The sequence below is a fragment of the Herpailurus yagouaroundi genome, unplaced genomic scaffold (genome assembly GCF_014898765.1).
Source record: "Herpailurus yagouaroundi ecotype Mexico unplaced genomic scaffold, PumYag 159, whole genome shotgun sequence".
In the NCBI taxonomy this organism is placed as follows: domain Eukaryota; kingdom Metazoa; phylum Chordata; class Mammalia; order Carnivora; family Felidae; genus Herpailurus; species Herpailurus yagouaroundi.
In genome coordinates, this window is record NW_024412400.1 from 75653909 (window position 1) to 75680367 (window position 26459).

The window sequence follows — 26459 nt, forward strand, 5'->3', positions numbered from 1 at the left end:
TCCCACCTCTGTTCCTGAGCCCAGGACATACTTGCTCCCTCCTGATCCCTTCCCTTGCTTTTCTCAAAACTCTGCGCAAACTGTGCACACTTAACATAGCCAGCGTCTGCCCCCACTCCCAACAACTAGCTAAATTAGATGTCTCTACAGCTCCTGTAAAATCTTGTGTAAATATCACTATCACCTTCTCACTCTACATTATCATAGTTTTTTTCTCATCTCATCTGTTAGGATAAGAATTTACTAAAGGCTGGGAGTGTGTCTGGTTCATGGTTCTATCTTAAGTACCTATAATTATGCGTGGCTCATAGCAGGAAATCAATAATATTTGGTGAATGAATTGTATTATTTTAGAGCAGGAAACAAGATCAAGTCTGTAGTACTGATTCTGGCTGAATTTGTTAAAGAGGTAGCTTGACTGAAGGCTGGGATTGGAACCGAATATTTGAAGATGGTTAGAATATGAGAGATGTGAAAAACAGTGACATAACACTGGCCTCAGTCAAGATTTTATTAAAAAAATTTTTTTAACATTTACTTATTCTTGAGATAGAGACAGAGTGTGAGTGGGGGAGGGGCAGAGAGAGAGGGAGACACAGAATCCAAAGCAGGCTCCAGGCTCTGAGCTGTCATGTCAACACAGAAGCCTGACACAGGGCTTGAACCCACGAACCGTGAGATCATGACCTGAGGCAAAGTTGGCTGCTTAACCAACCGAGCCACCCAGGCGTCCCTAAGTATCTAACTCTTGATTTCAACTCAGGTCATGATCTCTCCATTTGTGAGTTACAGACTTGCATTGGGCTCTGCTCTGACAGCACGGAGGCTACTTGGGATTCTCTGTCTCCCTCTCTCTCTGCCCCCTCCGCTGCTTGTGTATGTGCATGCACAAGCACTCTCTCTCTCTCTCAAAAATAAATAGATAATTTTTTCTTTTTTTTTTAAAGGCGTCAGGGCGCCTGGGTGGCTCAGTTGGTTAAGCGTCCAACTTTGGCTCAGGTCATGATCTCGTGGTCGGTGGGTTCAAGTTCCGAGTTGGGCTCTGTGCTGACAGCTCAGAGCCTGGAGCTTCCTTCAGATTCTGCATCTCCTTCTCTCTCTGCCCCTCTCCTGCTCACACACTGGCACTCTTTCTCCCAAATATAAATAAACATCAAAAAAAATTTTTTTTAATAAAAAATAAAAAAAGGAGTAAATGAGGATTAAATCATAAATAAAGCACCTAGCACCATGCCTGGCACCTGATAGATGCTGAAGAAAGGGCCCTAGGACCTACTCATTTGGATACTTGATCAGATTGGAAAGGAAGGAACCCTTTTGCTTCTAGTGATTATAATTACAGGCTCCTCTGTCCTATAGCTTCTGCTTTTTGTTTCTGGACTGGCTTTGTGCTGATGCATTTATCCAGATGTTTCTTCCTTCTTTGTGCAAGAAGTCACATTGCTGTCACTGCCAGGAATGGCACCCAAGAGTGTGGTCTGTTTCTGGAGGTCATGTTCACTAGACAGATTCTTCATTTGGCTGATGAAGTCACACTTGAAATTCTCATATCAGAGCTCTTACCTACACAACGTACATGCAACAAAATGATAGAGTTTTTTAAACAAAATGGAAGTGACACCTTCTAGTCTCCCTGTGCAGAATAAATGAGATGAAGCTCCTAGCATAGCACGCGGTTCAGGGTAAGCTTTCACTCATTACTAACTGGTGCCATCAACTGTTTGTTGCTCAAAGATAAGAGGAAAATACCTGAGGTTAGAGCTTCAGACAGGGAAACGGCATACCTCCCTTTAAGTGTTAGAGAGGGTCCTTAAAAAGTTGTGCATAAATTGTTTACCTTTATTTTCTGAAAGGAAAAACAAAAAATTAGAAGGAACCAAAATATAGTTTTCCTCACTTTAAAACTGTGGGAGAGCAGCCTCTGAGCTAGTGATATCTAGTGTGGTCTCATCCCGCCATCTAGTGGACAATTACAGAAAATACAAATTTAGAGGAAAGTAACCTAGTCATGATGTTTCAATTAATTCACTGAAAATGTGTTTTCTAATTTTTTTTATGTTTATTTATTTCGGAGAGAGACACAGAGCGCGAGTGGGGGAGGGGAATAGAGAGAGGGGGAGACACAGAATCTTAAACAGTCTCCAAGCTCCGAGCTGTCAGCACAGACCCCGACACAGGGCTCGAACTCACGAGCCAAGAGATCAGGACCTGAGCTGAAGTCGGACGCTTAACTGACTGAGCCACCCAGATGCCCCTGAAAATGATCAAGATAATTTAAATTTCCTATCATATTCACTAGTTAAGAGATGTTATTCAATAGTTAAAGCAAATCGACAGTGTTAGTACTTAAAACATTAAGCCCAAACGCTGAATTTCCTGTTGCACAGTGATGAAAACAGGTCTGCTTAGGAAACAGAGAATGCTCCCCAGGTCTTACCAGCATGAATTTTCATGCCCCGCCATTCTCATTCATCTGGTCCTTCTCTATCAGCACCCTTGGTGTTTATTCTGGCATGAGGACTGTGAGTTCCACCAGAGACCAGGGTTATGTCTTCCCTACAGACTGCTGGACAGACACTGACCAGGATCAGAGTCACTCCGTTCATTTTTCAAGGATGCAACTATCCTTTGCAACCAGGATAAATGCTTGGCAAGGGCCCGTGTTCTTGGTTTGTGTGTGTGCATGTGCTTGTGTGTGTGTGTGTGTGTGTGTGTATGTGTGTGTGTGTGTCTGAGTGTGTTTTTCCTCTCCTTTTATTACTAAGGCTGTTCATGACAAACATAACCAGCTTCCTCCCCTGGGTGTTTATGAGTATTTTTTTGTCTAGGATGAAAACAATAGCAGCCTAGTCTCCCCCAAAACTCAGCAATGACAGCACACCTGAAGTATCCAGAGTGGTCCTGAGACCCTCTAGTTAGTGTGGTTGTAATTATCACTAATAATAATCATAGCATGTGCTATTTTTGAATTCCCAGGTGCTCTATGTTATATGCATTTTTACTAATCCTCACCCCAACCCTGCAAATAGGTAGTATCACCCCCCATCTTAGAGATAAACTGATGCTCAGAGAAGTTAAGTGGCTTACCCGAGATCACACAGCTAGTGAGTGAGTGGCAAAGTCAGAAGTGCACTCGGTCTCACTGACTCCAAAGCCCCTGCTCCTGCCACTGGGCAGAGGGTCTTTCCTTTATTCACTCATATGACCTGCCAGACCCTGAGCCCAAGATTCTGGGGTCTCCATAGTGCTGTCACCGCTATAGTACCTAAGACCCCTAGGAGCCCATGGCCAGTGGATCCAGGAGGAAGGGATTAAATACGTGAATGACAAAGATATAGCAAAACTCATCCTGTGAGCTGCACTTTCGGCCCCCACATTTCCAGCTTTGACTGAAGGACGTTCTCCAAGGCTTGCGGGTCCTGAGAATTCTGAGCTCCTTCCAGGAGCCGCGGGGGATGCTGGGCGAATAGGGTATAGTCACTGCTGCCACGGGCCCCAGGGCCCAAGGGGGAGACGAGTGAGGGCTCACCCAGAGCAGCTGCGGGCTGTGTCAGAAGAAACTGTCCCTCGAAGGGTCTTGTTGTGAGGGGATTGTTGTGACCCAACCACCTCCACAGCCCCTCTCCTCCTCTGTGTCCCAGAATAGAATGGGATAGAATAGAACACAACAGAATAAAGTAGAATAGAATAATAGCATAGAATAGATCAGATGAGGACATCATACCTGTAAGGGTAATATTGTTCCACAGTTTTCCTCTTAGAAATGTAGTCTGTGTGGACGCAATGTTGGCATCTCTAAGGAGTATGGAAAACTCTGGACTAAACTGACGGTGTCCTCCACCCTCACCTGGGGTACCCTGTGTGCTGACAGTCCCCAGCAGGGAGGGGGTATCTGGATATTGTCAGCGCTGGGAGGGTCGATTCTCTTTCCAGGCTCAGACAGATCCTTCCTGGAGGCAGGAAATGGCCCAGACGACCCTGAAATAATGCAGTCAATGTGTGGCCAAGTGTGTGAGAGGTCCTCTGTGCCAGCCCTGCGCCAGGCTGAAGACCCCGTCCCCCTGCGGCAGGGCCCCCAGGAGGGAGAGGAAAGCAGCCACCAGTGCCTGGTCATCACTTTACCCCAGGTGCCACTTACTGTGGAGTGGCTGGAACTGGCTGGTCTCCCAGTTCCTGCGTTGTCCCCCAGCCCTGCCAGCCCCAGGCCCTGGGTGCTCCATGGCTGCCAGAGGCCTCAGAGCCCGGCCTCACCCCTGGCCTCCCAGTGGGTGGCTCTGGGGTCCCTGGCCACTACCCTTCACCCTACCCCAGCCCTGCCGGCCTGGCTTTGTCTGGGACACTGAGGCCACAGCCCCTGGAGACTCAACCCTTCTGTTCCCATGGTAGGTGGTCAAGGGTGAGTCTTCTCCATTCCTCCCTTACAGCCTTTCAGCAAGACTGCCATTCCTTGTCCTCACTGCCTGCTCTGGGCATCAGGGGATCGTGTTGGATGACCACCCTAAAGAGGAGTCTCTGGGCGTTACTGCAGATGTCCCTGAGTCACATCCGGAGGAAGGCAGTGGAAGCCAGTTTTCCTGAGCCAGTTTCTCCGCTGCCCTCCACATTTCATTCCATATATTGTAATCTCTTGCTGTAAGTTCCCTAAATCTTCATAGCTTAAAACAACAAACATTTATTATCTTATGGTTTCTGCGAGCGGCTCAGCTAAGTGGTTCTAGGTGGGTCTTTCCTGAGAGTCCAGTAAAACCAATGTCTGGGGCTGTGGTCATCTGAAGACTTGAGGGCTGGAGGATCCACTTCCTGGACAGATCAGTTCAGCATGGCTACAGACAGGAGGCCTCATCCAACTCTTGATTTTGACTTAGGTCACGCTCTCACAGTTGGTGAGATCAAGCCTCACATCACTCTGACAGCACAGAGCCTGCCACATTCTCTCTCTCCCTCTCTCTCTGCCCCTCCCCAGCTCATGCTCTCACTCTCAAAATAAATAAATAAACTTAAAAAAAAGGAATGAAGGAGGAGCCAAGAAGACAGAACAGCATAGAAGTTTTTTGTGTGTCTCGCGTCCATGAAATACAGCCAGACCAACACTAAGCCATCCTGCACACCTAGAAAACTGATCTGAGGATTAACACAACAATCTGCATACCCTGAACCACAGAATTCAGCAGGAACGTGGCGCAGAGAGGTGAATTTGAGGAGAAAGAAGCCGCGGAGGGCAGGGAGGTGCTTTGCGTGTGGAGAGAGGACAGAGACAGTGAGGAGAATATGGGAAAAGCACCCCTCCCCAAAAGCAGCTGGAGAGAAAGTGGAAGCAGCCTCAGGGACTGAACTAAAAAGGGAGAAAGGAGAAAGGAGAGAGTTTAAATTCCATTAAGACCGTAAACAAGGGGAGCGCAAAGGCTGCAACTCTGCAGCTCCATACCTGGCGGTGCTCTGGTGGGAAGGGCGAATCCCCAGGAGCAGAGTGGGGTCCGGGGTTCTTCAGGCCACACAGGGAGAGATGGTTCCCCTGCTGGGAGGACACCTGGTAGAGGCCGTGTGGGTCCCCCAAAGGCAAGGCCCCAGTTGACCCAGGAGACAACCACATTCACTGGTGCTGGAACAAGGTCATTAAGGGTGAAGCCTGGTGCCAGATGCGTGTTGTGATTTTCCATAATCCCTGAAACGCTGCTGGTACACTATCTCGTGAATTTTTTCTGGGGGGAGCTGGCACCCAGCCACAGTCTGTGGGCATCGGCAGCAGCACAAACCCACAAATGTTCCTGGGTGCGGCCGGCACCTGGCCATTGCTCGGTGAGACTCTCCTGCAGAGGGGCAGGACGGGTCAAAGCCGCAGTCCCTCAGAAGTAAAGGGTTGGGAAAAACAGCCGCATCTGAGACAAAACTCAGGAGGGAGGAGCTCCCTGGGGCTTGGTCACGGACTGTGTAAAAGCGGGGAGTAGACAGAAGCTGGAGACAAAGAACAGGTGCGCGACTGCTGATCCAGGAGAAGAGTTTCCATACTAGAGACCGGTAGCTGAGCGACACCATTTTCACCGCTCCCACGCATGAGCAAACGCACCTACAAGCACCACAAGAATCCACCCCAGTAAGCTAAGCAGAGCCATCTAGTGGAGAATGGAGCACTTACACTAAGCCCTGCCCAACTGGGCCAACCTCGCTCTTCAGGAACACAAATCTCTCAACCTGATTAGTTTATGAACTATAAGGCACTTCATAGTTTGACTTCTAGGGGAAAACGAAGTAATTTCAGTCGTATTTCAGTCTGTTCGCTGGTCCATCTATTAAATTTTCTTTTTTTTCTTTTTCCTTTTTTCTCTTTTTCGTTTATTTTCTTTTTCTTGAATACAGAAAGAGAAAAAATTCATTTTTATTTTCAGTTTTTATTAAAAATATTTTCTTTAATTTTTTCTACTATATTTTTTACTTTCCTGCAAATTTTTTCAAATTGTATTTTATTTCCATCACTTCATTTTAGTCTACTTCAGTGTATTCATTTTTTTCAAATTTTCAAACGATTTCCTTTTTTTTCTTTCCCCTTTTTTCTCTAATCTATCAGGCCCCTTTCAACACCCAGACCAAAACACACCTAGGATTTAGCATCATTTAGTCAAATGTGTGTGTGTGTGTATTTGTTTTTAATTTTTAAATTTTAATATTTTTTTAATTTTAATTTTTTTCCTCATTAATTCCTTTTCTCCCTTCAAAATGATGAAACAAAGGAATTCACCCCCAAAGAAAGAGCAGGAAGAAATGACAACCAAGGACTTAATCAACACAGATACAAGCAAGATGTCTGAACCAGAATTTATAATCATGATAATAAGAATACTAGCTGGAGTCAAAAATAGATTAGAATCCCTTTCTGTGGAGATAAAATAAGTAAAGTCTAGTCAGGATGAAATAAAAAATGCTATAACTGAGCTGCAATCTCGAATGGAGGCCACGGTGGCAAGGATGGATGAGAAAGAACGGAGAATCAGCGATATAGAGGATAATATCCTCTATATATATGAATATATATATATTCATATATATATATGGGAGATTAAGGCAAAAGAGCACAATTTAAGAATTAGAGAAATTAGTGTCTCATTAAAAAGGAATAACATCAGAATCATAGGGGTCCAGAAGAGGAAGAGAGAGAAATAGGGGTAGAAGGCTTATGCGAGCAAATCATAGTGGAAAACTTTCCTAACCTAGGGAAAGACACAGACATCAAAATTCAAGAAGCACAGAGGACTCCCATTAGATTCAACAAAAACCGACCATCAACAAGGCATATCATAGTGAAATTCACAAAATACTCAGGCAAGGAAAGAATCATGAAAGCACGAAGGGAAAAAAGTCCTTAACCTACAAGGGAAGACAGATCAGGTTTGCAGCGGACCTATCCACAGAAACTTGGCAGGCCAGAAAGGAGAGGTGGGATATATTCAGTGTGCTGAATCAGAAAAATATGCAGCCAAGAATTCTTTATCCAGCAAGGCTGTCATTCAAAATAGGAGAGATAAAAAGTTTCCCAAGCAAAAATTAAAGGAGTTTGTGACCACTAAACCAGCCCTGCAAGAAATTTTAAGGGGGACTCTCTGAAGGGAGAAAAGGTGAAAAAAACAACATAAAGACCAAAAGTAACAAAGACTAGAAAGGACCAGAGAACACCACCAGAAACTCCAAATCTACAAGCAACATAATGGCAATAAATTCATCACTTTCATTACTCCTCTAAACGTCAATGGACTAAATGCTCCAATCAAAAGACATAGGGTAACAGAATGGATAAGAAAACAAGATCCATCTATACGCTGTTTACAAGAGACCCACTTTAGACCTAAAGACACCTTCAGATTAAAAGTAAGAGGATGGAAAACCATCTATCATGCTAATGGTCAACAAAAGAAAGCCAGAGTAGCCATACTCTTGTCAGACAATCTAGACTTTAAAATAAAGTACTTTCTGTAACAAGAGATACAGAAGGGCATTATATCATAATCAAGGGGTCTATCCACCAAGAAGACCTAATAATTGTAAACATTTATGTGCCAAATATGAAAGCACCCAAATATATAAATCAATTAATCACAAACATAAAGAAACTCATTGATATTAATACCATAAGAGTAGGGGACTTCAACACCCCACTCACAACAATGGACAGATCATCTAAACAAAAACTCAACAAGGAAACAATGGCTTTGAATGACACACTGGACCAGATGGACATTCAGAACATTTCATTCTGAAGCAGCAGAATATACATTCTTCTCCAGTGCACATGGAATGTTCTCCAGAATAGACTATATACTGGGACACAAATCAGCCCTAAGTAAGTACAAAAAGATCAAGATCATACCGTTCATACTTTCAGACCACAACACTATAAACTCAAAATCAACCACAAGAAAAAATTTGGAAAGGTAACAAATACTTGGAGACTGAAGAACATCCTACTAAAGAATGAATGGGCTAACCAAGAAGTTAAAGAGGAAATTAAAAAGTATATGGAAGTCAAAGAAAATGATAACACCACAACCCAAAACCTCTGGAATGCAGCCAAGGCGGTCATAAGAGGAAAGTACATAGCAATCCAGGCCTTCCTAAAGAAGGAAGAAAGATATCAGATACACAACCTTATGCCTTAAGGAGCTGGAAAAAGAACAGCAAATAAAACCCAAAACCAGCAGAAGACAGGAAATAATAAAGATTAGAGCAGAAATTAATGCTATCTAAACCAAAAAACAGTAGAACAGATCAATGAAACCAGAAGCTGCTTCTTTGAAAGAATTAACGAAATTGATAAGCCACTAGCCAGTTTGATCAAAAAGAAAATGGATCCATATAATAAAATCAAGAATGAAAGAGGAGAGATCACAACTAACACAGCAGAAATAAAAACAATAATAGGAGAATATTGTGAGCAATTATATGTCAATAAAATGGGCAATCTGGAAGAAATGGACAACTTCCTAGAAACATATACACTACCAAAACTGAAACAGAAAGAAATAGAAAAGTTTAACAGGCCCATAACCAGTAAGGAAATCGACTTAGTAATCAAAAATCTCCCAAAAAACAAGAGTCCAGGGCCAGATGGCTTTTCAGGGGAATTCTACCAAACATTTAAGGAAGAGTTAACACCTATTCTCTGGAAACTGTTCCAAAAAATAGAAATGGAAGGAAAACTTCCAAACTCTTTCTATGATGCCAGCATTACCTTGATTCCAAAACCAGACAGAGACCCCACTAAAAAGGAGAACTATAGACCAATTTCCCTGGTGAACATGAATGCAAAAATCCTCAACAAGATATTAGCCAACCGGCTCCAACAATACATTACAAAAATTATTCTCCACAACCAAGTGGGATTTATACCTGGGATGCAGGACTGGTTCAATATCCACAAAACAATTTAACATGATTCATCACATCAATAAAAGAAAGGACAAGAACCATATCATCCTCTCAATAGATGCAGAGAAAGCATTTGACAAAATACAGCATCCTTTCTTGATAAAAACCCTCAAGATAGTAGGGATAGAAGGATCATACCTCGAGATCATAAAAGCCATATATGAAAGACCCAACACTAATATCATCCTCAATGGGGAAAAACTGAGAGCTTTCCCCCTAACATCAGGAACAAGACAGGGATGTCCACTCTTGCCACTGTTATTCAACATAGTATTGGAAGTCTTAGCCTCTGCAATCAGACAACACAAAGAAATAAAAGGCATCCAAATCATCCAGGAGGAGGTCAAACTTTCACTCTTCACAGATGACATGATATTCTATATGGAAAACCCAAAAGATTCCACCAAAAAAGTGCTAGAACTGATTCATGAATTCTGCAAACTGACAGGATATAAAATCAATGCACAGAAATCGGTTGCATTCCTATACACCAAGAATGAAGCAACAGAAAGAGAAATCAAGGAATTGATCCCATTTACAATTGTACCAAAAACCATAAAATACCTAGGAATAAATCTAACCAAAGAGGTGAAAAATCTGTACACTGAAAACTACAGAAAGCTTATGAAAGAAATTGAAGAAAACACAAAAAAATGGAAAAAGATTCCATGTTCCTGGATAGGAAGAACAAATATTGTTAAAATGTCAACACTACCCAAAGCAATCTACATATTCAATGCAATCCCTATCAAAATAACACCAGCATTCTTCACAGAGCTAGAACAAATAATCCTAAAATTTGTATGGAACCAGAAAAGACCCCAAATAGCCAAAGCAATCTTGAAAAAGAAAACCAAAGCAGGAGGCATCATAATCCTGGACTTCAAGCTATACTACAAAGCTGTAATCATCAAGACAGTATGGCACTGGCACAAAAACAGACACTCAGATCAATGGAACAGAATAGAGAACCCAGAAATGGACCCACAAACGTATGGCCAACTAATCTTTGACAAAGCAGGAAAGAATATCCATTTCTCTTCAGCAAGTGGTGCTAGAAAACTGGACAATGACATGCAGAAGGATGAAACTGGACCACTTCCTTACACCATACATAAAAATAAACTCAAAATGGATGAAAGACCTCAATGTGAGACAGGAAGCCATCAAAATCCTCGAGGAGAAAGCAGGCAAAAACCTCTTTGACCTTGGCCATGGCAACTTCTTACTCAACATGTCTCCAGAGGCAAGGGAAACAAAAGCAAAAATGAACTACTGGGACCTCATCAAAATAAAAAGCTTCTGCACAGTGAAGGAAAACAATAAGCAAAACTAAAAGGCAACAGACAGAATGGGAAAAGATATTTGCAAACAACATATCAGATAAAGGGTTAGTATCCAAAATCTTATAAAGAACACATCCAACTCAACACCCCAAAAAACAAGTAATCCAGTGAAAACATGGCACCAGACATGAATAGACACTTCTCCAAAGAAGACATCCAGATGGCCAACCGACACATGAAAAAATGCTCAACATTGCTCATCATCAGGGAAATACAAATCAAAACCACCATGAGATACCACCTGACACCTGTCAGAATGGCTAACATTAACAACTCAGACAACAACAGATGTTAGTGAGGATGTGGAGAGAAAGGATCTCTTTTGCATTGCTGGTGGGAATGCAAGCTGGTGCAGCCACTCTGGAAAACACTGTGGAGGTTCCTCAAAAAATTAAAACTAGAACTGCCCTATGACCCAGCAATTGCACTACTAGGTATTTATCCAAGGGATACAGGTATGCTGTTTTGAAGGGACACATGCACCCCAATGTTTATAGCAGCACTATCAACAATAGCCAAAGTATGGAAAGAGCCCAAATGCCCACCAATGGATGAATGGATAAAGAAGATGTGGTATATATATATAATGGAGTATGACTCGGCAATCAAAAAGAATTAAATCTTGCCATTTGCAACTACGTGGATGGAACTAGAGGGTTTTATGCTAAGTGAAATTAGTCAGTCAGAGAAAGGCAAATATCATATGACTTCGCTCATATGAGGACTTTAAGACACAGAACAGATGAACATAAGGGAAGGGAAACAAAAATAATATAAAAACATGGAGGGGGACAAAAACATAAGAGACTCTTAAATATGGAGAATAAACAGAGGGTTGTTGGAGGGGTTGTGGGAGGGGGGATGGGCTAAATGGGTATGGGGCATTAAGGAATCTACTGAAATCGCTGTTGCATTATATGCTAACTATTTTGGATGTAAATTAAAAAATTAAAATTAAAAAAAAAAGGAATGAAACATGATATATGTTAACTACATACATGAACCTTGAAAACATTATGCTAAATCTAAAAAGCCAGCCAGAACATATTATATCATTCCATATGTATGGAATGTCAAGAAAAGGTAAACATATGGAGGCAAAAGTAGAATAGTGGTTGCTTAGGGCTGGGGTAGAACAGGGACTGACTGCAAAGAGGCATGAAGTTTCTTTTAGGGTGATGAAAATATTCTACAATCAGATTTTGGTGATGTTTGCACAGCTCTGTAGATGGACTAAAACCCACTGAATTGTACACTTACATCTGGTGAATTTTGTCCCATGTAATATCTCAACAAAGCTGGGTTTTTTTTATACAAGTTGTATGACTCCATTTATATAAAGTTCTAGAAAATGCAAACTGATCTTCACTGACAGAAAGCAGATCACTGGCTGCCTGTACAGGTTGATGGAGAGATGGGGATGGGTGAGAGGGAGGGAGTCCCAAGGGGCAGGAGAACCTTTGAAGGTGGATGGTTTTATTACCTTGTTTGTAATGATGGTTTCATGAAAGTATACACATGTCAAAACATCAAATAGTACACTTTTTAAAAGATTTTTTAAAAATCATCTCTACATTCAATGTAGAGCTCGAACCCACAACCGTGAGTTCACGAGTTGCACACTCCACCGACTGAGCCAGCCAGGTGCCCCCAAATAGTACACTTTAAAGATGTACAGTTTGTTGTATGCCAGTTATATCTCAACTAGGCTTTTCTAAGAAATGACTTCAAGATAATAATGCTATGATTTGGCACGGAAACAAAAAGTTACCGTGTCCAGAAAAGCAAGGAAATAGAGCATTGGGACATAAGTTTTATATTAGGGAAATCAATATTCATTAGAGGGAGATTGACCCCACTCCCACATTTTTCTTGCAAAGCAACAAGCAACTGCTGTAAAACACCTAAGGAAATGATGCTGTTATGCTTTAGTACTGAGAATATGTGCTAAAGATTGCCAATTTTAGGTTAAGGAATACCTCATTCTGAGGCAGGACGCCTGGCAGAGAACTAGAAGGAGAGGACAGAGACTTGGGGCTTGGCAGTTCCCATCAGACCTTCCCTTTTAAGACAATAAACCCTGGGAGTCTTTGGCTGTGCCCCATCACCATGGTGTAACTAAGGAATTCATTATCATATTTCGCCCCCAAGTGGACACCTTTTAAAAGTGCAGTCCTTCCTCCGCAGGGAGGTCCATCAGGGCTGGAAGTCAACTTAAAAGTCATCTCCAATCCCTTGTTATTTTGTTAGAGGTCTCTGGCTTTGCACAGACCACATAGTGTGTTAGCCATAAGGATTTCTATATTTTTCAGGGTGACTCTGGAATTGTGACATACATGATCTAAATCCTCAAATCAAACAATCATGGAGTTACATGGGTCCCATGTCATCACTGCATTCAATATGGGCCCTCCTCACAAGCAGCAGTGGGCATAGCAGAAGCATCACCAGCTTCGGAAACTCACAGACCTGTGTCCAGCCCTGACCCTTTGAAGTTACTCAACATCTCTGAGCCTGTTTTCACATCCATAAAGCACCAATTTACTTCACAGAGTTGGTGCAAGGGTTAAACAAGATAGTATATGTCAGAAGCTACAAATTCAAATGCATCTGGGGCCAAGCGGGTCAGTGGAGTCTGGTAAACTAGAAAACACAGCCCCTTTCTAAAGAGAACATCCCCTGTTCTGTTCCAGACACTTGTTAAGTAGAAATATGGCCCCAGTATTGCCAATTTTTAAAAAATGTTTATTTATTTTTGAGAGAGAGAGAGAGCAGGCGAAGAAGGGGCAAAGAGAGAGGGGGACAGGGGAATCAAAGTGGGTTCCATGCTGACAGCAGAGGGCCTGATGCCAGGGTTGAATTCATGAACCACGAGATCATGACCTGAGCCGAAGTTGGATGCTTAACCAACTGAGCTGCCCAGGTGCCCCCCAGTGTTGCCAATTTTTAGAAATATTGCACAGTCCAAACAAAAGATATCAGTGGTTTACAGTGTCTGGGAGGTGATCAATTATGGTGGTGGTAACGGCTGTGGTGACAACTCCTCAGGACCCGACCCCGTACGTTATTTCTGCCGGGCGACAGGTTCTATGTAAGATGCTGTAGTTACAAAGGCCAGAAAAATCCAGCCTCTATGATATCTCCCCTTGGGAGTCAGGGAGGCTGGTGACAACATTGGAACAGTCTAATGCACCTCATCTCCAGCTTTGGTTCCTACTGAAGATTCCAGCCACCGTCTGGGAAGACACAATCTCTAAAGTCATCTGGAAAGAATGCTTTTAGCATCTAACTTCTAAAATGTGAATTGCCACACATTTTACAGAGATTTTTAAATAGATTGTTGGTTTGCACTTAACCACTAAGGATTTTTACTTGTTTTTAAACATGCTGAATCACAGTCCACATTAGTTTGGGCTACTGATGAGAGGTTTTCAAATATCATCTAGGCTTTCTGGGGGCCACTGACTTTAAAAGTTCTTATTTCCATCCCCCTTGACCCGCCCCACCAATATCATCACCAGTGGTCTTCTTACCAGGATGTCCATGCATGAGTGCTGCCATTTTTATTTATGCAGGGAATGGTAAAGATCTTAGTTATTTGAGTGGCTTTCCCCAAGCCCCACCCCCCAGGCTCCGGTAACTAGGCCTTTGCGAGAGTCAGCCCAGCCCACCTTGATGTGAGTGCACAGGGCAGGATCAGAAAGACCAAGGATTTGGAGAAAGAGCATAATGTTTGCTGGATTCACAAAAACCGTGCGTTCAGCAGATCCTAGCTGCTAACTGCCACCGTAAATGAAGCACAGTTGAATGTGTAAGCCACAAGCTTGAGTATGTAACATTGGTGAATCTTTAGTATTTCTAAACTTGTCTTGTGACTGATCATCTTACCTGATCATATACAAAGTGCTTACAGTGGCCTTGAGACTCCTTATCATCGCTCAGAATTCACTCCAACCACACAGATCTTTTTACTGTTTCTCAAAGACACTGAGCCTCCTGCCTTGGGGCCTTTGCACTGGCTGTTCCTTCTGTTTGTTTTTTTGTTTTTGTTTTTTTGTTGTTGTTGTTTTGTTTTTGTTTTTGTTTTTGTTTTTGTTTTTTTGCTGTTTTTTCTATTTGGAACATGCTTCCTCCAGATATTCACAGGCATCGCAGTTTCTCTTCACCCAAATTTCTACATAACTGTCTCTATCAGAAAGTACATCTGCTAACCCTGTTTAAAGTAGCAGGTGTACCCTTTACCCTGCTTTTCCAGCATTTATCACTACTTGGCGTATTTATATACTTGTTTCGTTGTGACCTTTCTTCACTAGAATGGTAGCTTTTGAGAGCAGCAGCTTTGTTTTATTTGTGGATGTAGAGCCCTAGTGCCTAGAATTGTGCCTGGCACATAGTAGGTGTTCAATAAACATTTGCGGCATTGTTTCACAAAGACCAACCCCATTACTTCCTCCAACCAATGTCTATTTATGATTCAGCCAGAACAAAGCCTAATGTATTGTTTTCCTCCAGGTTTCTAGGTTGAAGTTTTCTGGGAATGCAACATTCTACCAGGATGCACTTTGATCATGAAAAACCCCATCATTCCTTCCTAGACTGGTTTTGTCACTATCCCAGCCTCGTCTACTATTTCTGGCTGTGTGCCATGTTTCTGGGAAATTACACAATAGATGCTACCATTACTATACTTTTGTTATAAAAGAATAGACTATTACCTACAAAGTCAGTCACATGGGTTTCTTCGTGCACTCAAGATTTTTCCCTCTGGTATCTGTTGTAAGTGTTAAACCAAGGGTTTGTCAACCGCCTCTTCCCTCACCCCTGCCCTGTCTTTGTCTAAGTTTGTGCCCAGACACCTTGTATTTTTCAGATGTGGCTTGTTGTGACTTGTGACCCATGGGTAGGTGATGAAATTACCTTAATAAGTTGTGAACAGCATTTTAAGAGAAAATAGAATAGGAGCGCCTGGGTGGCTCAGTCAGTTAAGCATCTGACTCTTGATTTCAGCTCAGGTCATGATCTCACAGTTTGTGAATTCAAGCCCCATACTGGGCTTTGCACTGACAGCACAGAGCCTGTTTGGGATTCTCTCTCTCCCTCTCTGTCTGCCTTTCCCCTGCTCTGTCTCTCTCTCAAAATAAATAAATAAAACTTTAAAAAAATGGAATAGATGGGCACCTCGGTGGCTCAGTAGGTTGAGCATCTGACGCTTGATCTCACAGTTCATGGGACTGAGCCCCACATCAGGCTCTGCACTAACAGTGTGGAGCCTGCTTGAGTTCCTCTCTCTCTCTCTCTCTCTCAAAATAAATAAATAAAACTTAAAAAACAGAACAGAGAATATTGAAAATGTTTCCATTTTGAAACTGCGGGACATAGTCCAAAATGTTTTAGAACACCACTCTGGCCTATGTACATTGAAAGAAGTTTTAGTATTATTTTTCTCTTTAGTTGTCTTTAGAATATTCTAGAAGGAGGGGTTTTGGCACTCCTGGTCTCACAGTGGGCTTGTGTTAAGTTGCAGAAAATGGGCAGTTCACTCTTAAAATATCCCCACCAGCAGTACAAGTGGTGAGCACACCTATTCCTTTAATTGTATCTCTTCCATGAAGCAAATATACCTGGGTCACTGAAAATGGCAAAAATTCTTTGCGTGAACACTCCATTCAAACTCTTGCATTAACAGACTTGATCAACCCTAGGATGGCTGCCTAAGAACACATCCCCGGGGTGAACCAGCCCTCCTTTTATGTATCTGTCTGGAAAAGGTCAAGACTGTCAAAAGAATTTGCCATCTGTTCTAACCAATACCTGATGATAGGCCCCTAACCTCCCTTTCTTAGGGCATTTACTAAAAAGGGCTTAGGATTGTAAACCCTTCCTCTGTTCCTTTGAGAGATATACGTATGTATCTCTTATGGCCCAGCATGTCTTTCTCAAGGACCTGAAAGTCATCCTTTGAATGTAACAATCTGGAAGTACAGGGCCCCTGGCTGCCAGTCTCTGTGGGAGGATACAACCCTAAGTTCAACACTGCCAGCCAGCAGACAGCTGGAATAATCACATTTACTGACCAATGTTTTGTAATTTTTCACATCCCGGCCTTTACTTCGGTGCCCACCAGCTCCCCATCCCCTCCCCTTCTCAATTTTCCCTTTAAAGCACCTAGTCAGCTGTGCACAAATCAGAATGGGGCTCAGCTCTTTTCTCTACTGTCAGTAGTTACTGGATAAAATCTGTTTTTTCCATTTTAACTATGTCCAGCTTTATTGTTGACAGCATGTACACACACACGTGAACACACACACACACACACACACACACACACACACACACACACCTCCTATGGATAACACTGCTTTTCAAGGACAGCTGAATCTTATCCTCGTTGTCCAGAGCGTTGCTCCTTGTTGTCCTTATTTCCCTATATCATCTCTCAGTCATCAGTAAAGTCTTATTCAGCTGTTCCAGCCTGGTCTGCAATGTCCTTTGGGAAATTCAGAGCCATGTATAGGACTCTTTCCTTATAGGGACAACAGTTGGGACTATGAGATCCAACCCTCTGTCTCCGCGGGGAGTTTCTCCCTCCACTGCCAAACTTGGAGGATCCGGGTTAGTTTTACTAAGGGAAAAGGAAAGTTTCCTTACCCACAAACCATCTCAAAGAATATGTAGCCAGGAAGTCTCATATCTTATTTTGCTCTTTGTCCAAACTTCAGAAATCAGGAGACCCTTAGAGATGCTTTGGTGCTGGGATAGCTAGAGGACAACACAAGAAGGGTAATGAGGGTTCTATGCTTGGAGACCCCAAGGGAGACAGCACGTTGGGGACCCAGATGGATGACTGGATGGGGCAGGCATGGGTGTCCAGGTAGCCTGCCATGCAGGAACCAAAACAAAGGAGCCATCTAAGCATGCAAGAAGAAAAGGAAAATCCCTAGGTGTTCAAAACAAACATGGAAGTGAAAACCGGAGTGACTGGTAATCAGGCAGGCTGATACTGGGCAGCTTGGGAGTGGGTGGGACCTAACCCAAATCAGTTCCCAGCACCAAGGGGACAGACAATGAGACATGAGCCCATAGAAGGCAGGGGAGAATAGAGATCCTATATGAAGGCCACATCTCCAGTGAAAAGGAGGCTGGTCCAGAGGATGCCACACACCAGCAGGGAACACCAAGAGCAGGAAAGGAGCCAAGGAGAGTTGGGCAGATGCCAGGCCCTGGCCAGGATGCCCAGGCATCAGATTGCCACTTACTTAGACGCAGCAGGGGAACTGGAGGGATCAGCAGTGAATGTAAGGTCAAAACTCCATTTTGACCCACAGCTGGTGCACTGGTTGTCAGATCTATTGCCCAGGATTAACTCTAGAACACTTCCCACCGGTGAGATGGGGCTATGCTTCCCAAGGTTTTCCACCCAGAGTCCCTGGAGCAGATAAGCCAGAACCTCTATTTCTTGGGAGGCCCAGGAGGAATGGTCTAAAGCTATTCATGTGACCCCACATTTCTTTAAAACTTCAGATTCTCCATTTCAGTGGCATAGGATCTTTGTATTGTAATCCAAAACAAACTAAATTGATGACAAATTCTCCAGTGGCCGAAAAGTACAGCTCACTGTCTCTTATGCCAAGTTCCCTGTGCCCTGATTTGAGACACACAGGTTGGTTAAGGCTTCAGAAACAACACAGTGACACTGGTGAAGACAGGGTTAAGAGTCAGAAATCAGAAGCCTAGAAGGTGGCTTTTGTAAGAAGGGATAAGGCAGGCAAAATAAGAGTCATAGTTTGCAAGTGCGTTGGTAAAAAGCATGCTCAGAGGCAACGAGACTTTAAGGAGGTAAAAGCTATCTAATTTTTGCCATTCCATAGACCACCTCTGATCAATTCTATCCTATGATTTTATTGAAACCCTCTTGAACCAAATGAAATGTTTTAAATTTCCACCTCATAAATTAATTTCTATTCAGATACCACTAACTCATATCAGCCAAAACAAGCAAAAAAAAAAATTCACCTAGTGATTGTATATAACATCATCTAATCCATTCCACACACATTATTGAATAAATACAAATTTTATTTGTATACTTACATATAAACAATATCCTTAGTTTGATCATTTAAAAAAATACAGATTCATATAACCAAAATGCTTGAAGGACTTAGCCAACTAAGTGTTGACTATTTTTACCCATAAATATGAATATTCAGCCTGCCAAAACTGGTTTTGCAATAGCCATACTTGAGATATTTGTGGATTTCCATGAAGATTGACTCTTCAGATTATGAGATCCAATACAACACTCAAATCAAATATTAAAGGAAAAAATGAACTTTCAACCCCAAGTTAGGACCTTATATAGGAAATTCCTGTGGTATTTGCCCACTCTGAAAATTCTAATGAGTACTTTTCTTTTTCAAAATCAAGTAGGATATATAAATAACAACAGTACCTCAAGTGCTTTTATAAATAGCAAAGCTATACTTTCACAGCTATAAGCAAATGATATTTGTATTTCCCTGAGAAATGGTTTGAGTTCAAGGGCAAAATGTGAGTGAGTGTGTGTGTGTTTCCTGAAGTCATTGATTGCAAGATGTGGGGAAGGCTAAGAAGAGAACATGTATCTGTTGATGTTCAGGTGAGACCAGCTCCCTGCCCATTTCAGATCAGCTGTGGGAACTAGGGTCCCTTAACCTTTCCTACAGTTTCCATCCCATCAGAGCCTCTGGGCCTCATTCTCTTTAAGTGCAGTAAAATAGAAGACCCTGCCAAGAAGCTCAGAGGCAACCCCCGCCCCCCCCCCCCAACAAGTGGGTCTGGCTGCCAGTCCTGCTCTCATTTGTGCCTTTCTTCTCCTGGAAGCCACTCCCTGAAACCTCTGTTCCTTATTCTTCCCTTACCCTTCTCTAGAATGCAGTCATGCTCACAAACTCTAGGGACCATGATATCATTTTCTAGACCTGTATCCTTAAACCTGACCTTGTCTTCCTCCTCCTACCTCATCCTTTTCCTCCCAGACAGGGATGCTCTGTCCATTCACATGACCTGCTTCAAGATCCATTGTGTTATGCCAGGATGTTCCACATACCCTTCCTCAGTCCTAGGGCCCTTTGCCTCTTACTCATCTGGTGCCAATTTGCCTCATCCCCCGATGGTGGTATGGATACGACAATCACACAAACTAGATTTTTCGATTGATTGTTTATCTGTAAATGGAAATTAGATTTTAAGAGCTTCCATCCTTGGCTAGTGCCTAAAAGCTTAAATCCTGACACGCTTATAAAGTTTCTCTGAATTACTTGAACTCTTATTTCCCTAAAAGCTACTGACTGGCAGCCTTAAGTGCAGGACTCTGTGTCGTCTTAACAGGTGTATCTGTCTGCCAACCCATGCCATTATTGAGGATCTCTCTTGAGGGCCAGGCATCTGAGATTTTACAATTGACCTGCATATCTAGTGACATTAAAATGACATAGAAGCTGGGGCACCTGGTGACTCAGTCTGTTAAGCATCTGACTTCGGCTCAGGTCACGATGTCCCGGTTTGTGGGTTTGAGCCCTGCCTCTGGCTCTGTGCTGACAGCTCAGAGCTTGGAGCCTGCTTTGGAGTCTGGGTCTCCCTCTCTACCTGCCCCTTCCCCACTCACGCTCTGTCTCTTTCTGTCTCAAAAATAAATATTTAATGAAAAATGACACAGAATCCTTTCCTTGACTTCATTTACATTTTCTGAACTAGTCCTGAAACTTGGGTCCTGCAGTTAGAAGCAGATTTATAACACAGAGGTCTTGAATCCTCACTTTCCCAGAGTAAGGCTGATCCGCTGATGGGCACAAAATTTGCCAACTGTTCTTAACAAAAGTTCTCGATGACAAGGAGCACTCTCTTTCTGAGGGGAGCTCTCTGCAAATGCCACTGATGTTGTCATTGGATAGACTTTTTGGAAGTTCTTCCTGAAATCATCTTCAGAAAACGATTGCTCCTATAACTCATAAATGGTTTCTGAAGACTATCTCAAAGGAAGTCAAGTATGTAAGCGATGGCCGCATCATTGACCTAAGAGCACAGCTTCCCAAGAAGAGCACTGGAAGGGCAATAAAGAAGTGGGTGTAACCTCAAAACTTTGCAGATGTATCATTTTTCTCTAACTTGATGAAAAGAAAAACTATAATGTTGACTAGTGGCCTGTTTACCTGTTTATTGAATGTTTCAGGGGTGGTTATCTTACCTGTTTGTGTCCCAAAGTCTTGACAAACAGAAAGAACTCCTTGAATGTCTGCTAAATGGAACTAGATTAACTTGTTTCAGTTGAAAGCTTTGTTAAGGTTATTAGTGCTCATGAGTAAGTACATCACGTACTGTAATGTGTTCTAAATGTCCCCAGATATGTTTGTATTTTCCCTTCCTACTTTTTGTAGCAGGGAGCTGAACTGTCACACCTGATTCTAAGGCACAGAGCTTTTCACACACCAACATGTGTTTATATTTATCCTCAATGATCTAAGCATACACAGAAATCTCATTTGTAATGTTCCAAGTCCTTTTTTATCAGCTTGGAACTTTAAGCTTCTTCTAACCATAACTTTTCTATGAAAATTCAACTCACTATAAACTCTAAAACCGCTACTGCCCAAACTGTTCCAGAAGTACAGGCACAATGTGCTGCCTCTGACATGAAATAAAACTCTATTAAAGAGATTTGAAATCATATGATGAAAATAAAACGCATTGGGTAATACAGTTACTATGTTGCTATCATTGTTGTTGCTCTTTAAGTACAGCACATGAAATAGGATCTCTTAATCTGTTTCCCCAACTTGGGGATTAGAATGAATTTCCAGTGAGCTCATTGGAAAGCTCTATCAGAGCGAAGGACAGACTCCACTCCTTGAGTCAAAATTGTGCCAAACTGAACCAAAAACCAAACAGAAGGGCTTGAAAGGATCCTGAAAACTAAGGTTCCAGGAGGGTGGGGTCTCAGGGACATGGACTCGAGTCACAGTCTAAAAAGCAGAAAGTATACTGTCAAGAGTCAGTCATTCTTGCAGTGGCCAGCAGTGTAGGGATGTTTACATTAAAAACAACAACAGGGGCGCCTGGGTGGCGCAGTCGGTTAAGCGTCCGACTTCAGCCAGGTCACGATCTCGAGGTCCATGAGTTCGAGCCCCGCGTCAGGCTCTGGGCTGATGGCTCGGAGCCTGGAGCCTGTTTCCGATTCTGTGTCTCCCTCTCTCTCTGCCCCTCCCCCGTTCATGCTCTGTCTCTCTCTGTCCCAAAAAATAAATAAATGTTGAAAAAAAAATTTAAAAACAACAACAAAAACAGTATTCTGAGTCTCTGGGAAACCCCTTGTACAAGTGTTGGACGTTGAGAGGCCGGGGCACTGGACTCTGCTGAAGGTACAATTGTGTGTGGCAACAAGAGTTCTAGTTCAAAATGCACCTCTGTGATCATTAAAAAAAAAAAAAGAGGTTTTGATGGGTGAGAAGTTATTTTTTATCTCTTTCAAAGCATATAGGTCTTCCCAGACCCATCTTCCAGTGCTGTCAGATGGAACAACACTTGAAACCCTCTTGACAAGGAGCCCAAGGCTCTAACACCAAGGATTCCATGTGGTTTAAATATAAGAAAAAAAAGAAAGAAAAACAAAAAACTTTATTTCCCCACCTTGCTGAGTGAATCCTTCAGCAAACTTGTCAGAAACAAAAAATGAGCCAGTTTAGTTTGTTGTTTTCCTATGCAGAAATAGGCAGCATGACAGAACCGTCACTGACCTTGAAATTGAAAAGACCTGGAGTTAGCCTCTTGGCTTAGCTACTTATAATCTGGGTGACCAGGGACAAAGTACTTCGCCTCTCTGAAACTCAGTTTCCTCACCTGTAAAACAGAAGTGATAATGTCCAGTGACCAGGTCAGTATGGTGGTTAAACAAATTGATACACAAAAGTGCTTGGCACAGAACCTGGCAGGGGACAGGTCTGTCCTGAATGTTACATATTACTCTTCTTCCCTCCTGAGGTAGGTCGCACAAACATTCCTGGCTGGTGTCCCAAAGCTGTGACTTCCAAAAGGAGCTCCCATGCGGAGCAGCGGGGAACCCAGGTGTGTGGCCTGTAGCTCCAGCCCAGCCTGCTGTCTGAAGTGGGACGAACCCGGGCAACAGGTGAGGAGGGAGGTCTCCTGGCACCTCGCCCCGCGCCCCCGTGGCTCCGCCCTCCCGCAGTCACACCGACACGGCTCCGGGCACGATCCTCCGGATGTGGGTGTAAGATTTCCTGATGGTGACACTGCCGTGGTGCGACACCCCCCGGGGCAGGACACACTCCTCCGTCAGTTTCTGGGCCTCGGGGTCCCAACACAGCACCGTGGCGATGACCTCGTTCTTCTCGTCCCGCCCCCCAGTGATGTAGAGCCGGTTGTTGCAGGGCGCGATGCCGCAGCTGGCCCTCTCGTGGCTGAGCTGGGTCACCAGGCACCAGCTGTCTTCCAGAGGGCTGTAGGCGTACAGCGCTCTCATAGCCCCTCCTGAGGAGGAAGGGAAACACGGTGGGCATCTCACTGTTTTTTCTGGTTTTCTTCCCCTTTAACCACAAAAAGCCCACTTCTGCTAGGTCAAATCTACCATCTCGCCAATGGAAACAGGAGCTTCACGGCTCTCCAGAAAGCTCTAATGGATTCTAGGGACAGTATGTCTGTGCTGGAAACACTTCAGAGAGCCCCTTAAACTCTGCTGCCAGGCGCTAATCAGGACTGGCTTCACGTGGTGCCAAAATGTATCCTAAGACTGCTCCCTAGAAGAAATACCGCCTGGTACAGCTGGGGCACTCAGCTCACGACCCCAGCTCTGCCACTTTTTTACTGTAACCATAAGCACTGAGGCTGCGGTGGTTGTAAGACGTCAGAAGGACCATGCTCATAAAGCACCTGCAGAAAGCCTGGTACACAGAAGCTATCGATACATGGCAGTGACTAGAGGTGGTGGCGTCTCTTTGTAGACTGAGCATGACCTGGGACGCCAGCCCAAGTTACCCATTTTAAGATGAGCTTTGAAGTCATGAGGCTGACCATAAACACACAGGAAACCTGAAGCAAGAGAGAGAAGGGGGTTTTCCTTAATCTGTTCCTGTATTCTGCCTCCAGGAAGCCTGCTCTGATTAGTTCTTGTTTGCTGAAGTTACATATTTTTGGCATCTCCTTAATCAGTAATTCTCAGTCATGGCTGCACATGAAAGTCACCTGCACATTAGAAACACCTTGCACTGTTGGGGCGCCTGGGTGGCTCAGTCAGTTAAATGTCCAACTTCAGCTCAGGTCACCATTGCGAGGTTCACAAGTTCAAGCCCGGCGTTGGGCTCTGTGTTGACAGCTCAGAGCCTGGAGCCTGCTTCAGATTCTATGTCTCCCTCTCTCTCTCTCTCTGCCCCTCCCCTGCTCATACTCTGTCTCTCTCTCTCTCTCTCAAAAATAAGTAAAACATTAAATAAAAATTAAAAAAAAAAGAAACACCTTGTACCGTAGACCAACATGCTCCCTCTCATTCTGATATAATTGCTCTGGAATAGGGCCTAGCTATGCATATTTTTGTAAAAAGCTCCCTAGGTGATTCTAATGAGTAGTTGGTATTGAGATCCGTCGTCCTTAACAATTCCATACCAACTGTGGTATGGCTAGCCAGGCTTTCCTTGTGGCTAAATGCAACTTTTCAGAGCCCCAGAGCAAGTGGAAAGAGTAAAATTCCCATGAACACAAAATAAGAAATAATGATAGCTACCATTCATCGGTCACTTACTGTACTGTGCACACTTCAATTTTCACACATTTGCTAATGTTTGCAGCACACTTCGTTCCTGTGGCAACTTCTGGCTCCTCCACTGGGCCCCACTGTCGGTCTATTTTGTATGTACCCTAAACGTGGGCTGTCTCTGTGTCCAGTAGTACTACAAGGTAATTCCCACCAAGGCCTGGACCAATCCCTTCTCTTCCTTTTCCACCTCACCCACATCACCCAGGAATCCATGTGAGTTCCCAGGAGGGCCTTATCTGATCTACCCCCATGGCTCCATGGGTGGCGGACCTCAGATAAATAAGATGCCATTCATTTACTTACCAACAACATAGATGCGGTCCCGGAAACTGACAGCATTGATGCATTTAGCCTCCACCGGCATGGACGACTTTAAATTCCATTTATTGGTTGAAGGGTCATAACACTGAGTCTTGTCTGTGGCCAGTTTCCCATTGGGCCCGCCCCCAATCACATAGAGTTTCTTCTTATGGCTGGTAGCTGCGAAGGAACTGACGTGGACAAGAAGGGGTGCTGCCTGTGGAGGCACAGGGCATCAGGAGAAGCTGTCAGTCACACAGCTACAGACTGCCCCCAGACTGCTGCAGTGGTTCACAGGACACAGGCCAGGAGCTCGAGAACATAAGCCTGGGCATCCTTTGCCTGAAGTCACAAGGCCTGTGGGCTTGACTCCCCTTGAGACATGAGGTCAAAGCACTCAGTTCCCACCCTCTCTGCAGGCTCTGGACAGGCTAGAACGGGTTCAGTGTTGGATGTTTCCAGCCTGTTTCTCCCAGAGTCCAGCTATCAGGGGAGGGAAGGTGTACATAGGAATAAGTGCTTATACAGATGAAACCAGCCACTATTTGGAGGAAAATACTTTCTCAAACATGCATATTTCTATTCATTCATGTGTTCCTTCATTCAAAAAATATTTACTGAGTGCCTACTATGTGCCATTGCCCTTATTGCTTTTATCTAGGAAGAAAAGCTGATATAAGGGTTTCAGGGGGCCATAGGTAAGCAGACTCCCACTCTGGGGCAGCATGAAGATTTTGGTATTTAGCCAGACCTGTGCTTCTACCCTGTGAACCCCAGGGCACTCAAGGGGACTTCCAAGAGCTTCTTGCCTTTTGACATGGCCCTCTTGGGTCACAGAGCAGCTGTCATGGCACTTGACAAGTTGAGAAGATGTAGGGCACACTCCTATAAAATATGAAGGGCTATATAGCAGTTTTCAGGTTGACAGGTCTTGCTTGGTTAGATGCCATGATGATGTAGCTACCTTTGCTTGTGCCTCTGATGGCCATGTTTTACACTCCCCAAAGTGGAACATACTCTGACATATAGTCTCATAAGGAGAAAGAAAATTTGTAATTAAGAATAACCTGGAAATACAGGAAGTGAAACTGTTTTACTCTTATTATTATTATTATTATTATCATTATTATTATTATGACATTTAACATGAGATCTACTCTCTTAACAAATTTTTTTTTATCGGACAGGTAATGTGCCAAGGTTGTAACAAGGTTTGAGGGCGGCACATGTCACACAATGGTTTGAAGACCCAATCATCACACTTATGAACTACAAAAGGATATCTCTTAACAACTTTTTAAGCATACAATGCAGTGCTGTTATCTGTAAGCACAATGTTGTACAGCAGATCTCCGGAGTTTATTCACCTAGCATAATTACAAGGGCTAACTTCTAAACACTACCAAATGACTCTGAATCAGTAAACAGTGTAGGAAAGGGATCTCTGTATGCCCACTGGGGAGACAACAAGGGCGGATGGCATCTGAGGAGACAGACTCTGAGCTCAGACATGCAGACTGAGGTTAGAACCAAGCCTCCCCTCTACATCTGGGCTTCTTGCCAGGATAGACAGGTGCCCACGCAGAGCTTCCCCGTCT

At 43.5% G+C, this 26459-nt stretch overlaps 1 protein-coding gene and 1 non-coding gene across 6 annotated transcripts in view; both read right to left on the bottom strand.

Moving 5' to 3' along the window:
* KLHL6 (kelch like family member 6) overlaps positions 1-26459 on the bottom strand; it is a 97489-nt gene that overhangs the window by 17704 nt on the left and 53326 nt on the right. Inside the window, exons 6-8 of one of the 5 annotated variants that reach the window (XR_005792268.1) lie at positions 24865-25078; positions 22532-22634; positions 17409-17519 (exon numbers count right to left, since the gene is read on the bottom strand). Coding sequence is in view for 2 of the 5 variants with exons in the window: in XM_040480887.1 (XP_040336821.1) it covers positions 22981-23282; positions 24865-25078 (516 nt within the window). In the remaining 3 variants the exon portion in view is untranslated. Of the gene's footprint in view, positions 1-17408; positions 17520-22215; positions 23283-24864; positions 25079-26459 lie in introns of those variants that run through there. The other 4 variants (XR_005792267.1, XR_005792266.1, XM_040480888.1 and 1 more) reach the window with 4 other exon arrangements.
* LOC121034275 (small nucleolar RNA U13) lies at positions 26039-26142 on the bottom strand. Its single transcript, XR_005792355.1, has one exon. It is a non-coding gene; the product is annotated as a small nucleolar RNA U13 (small nucleolar RNA).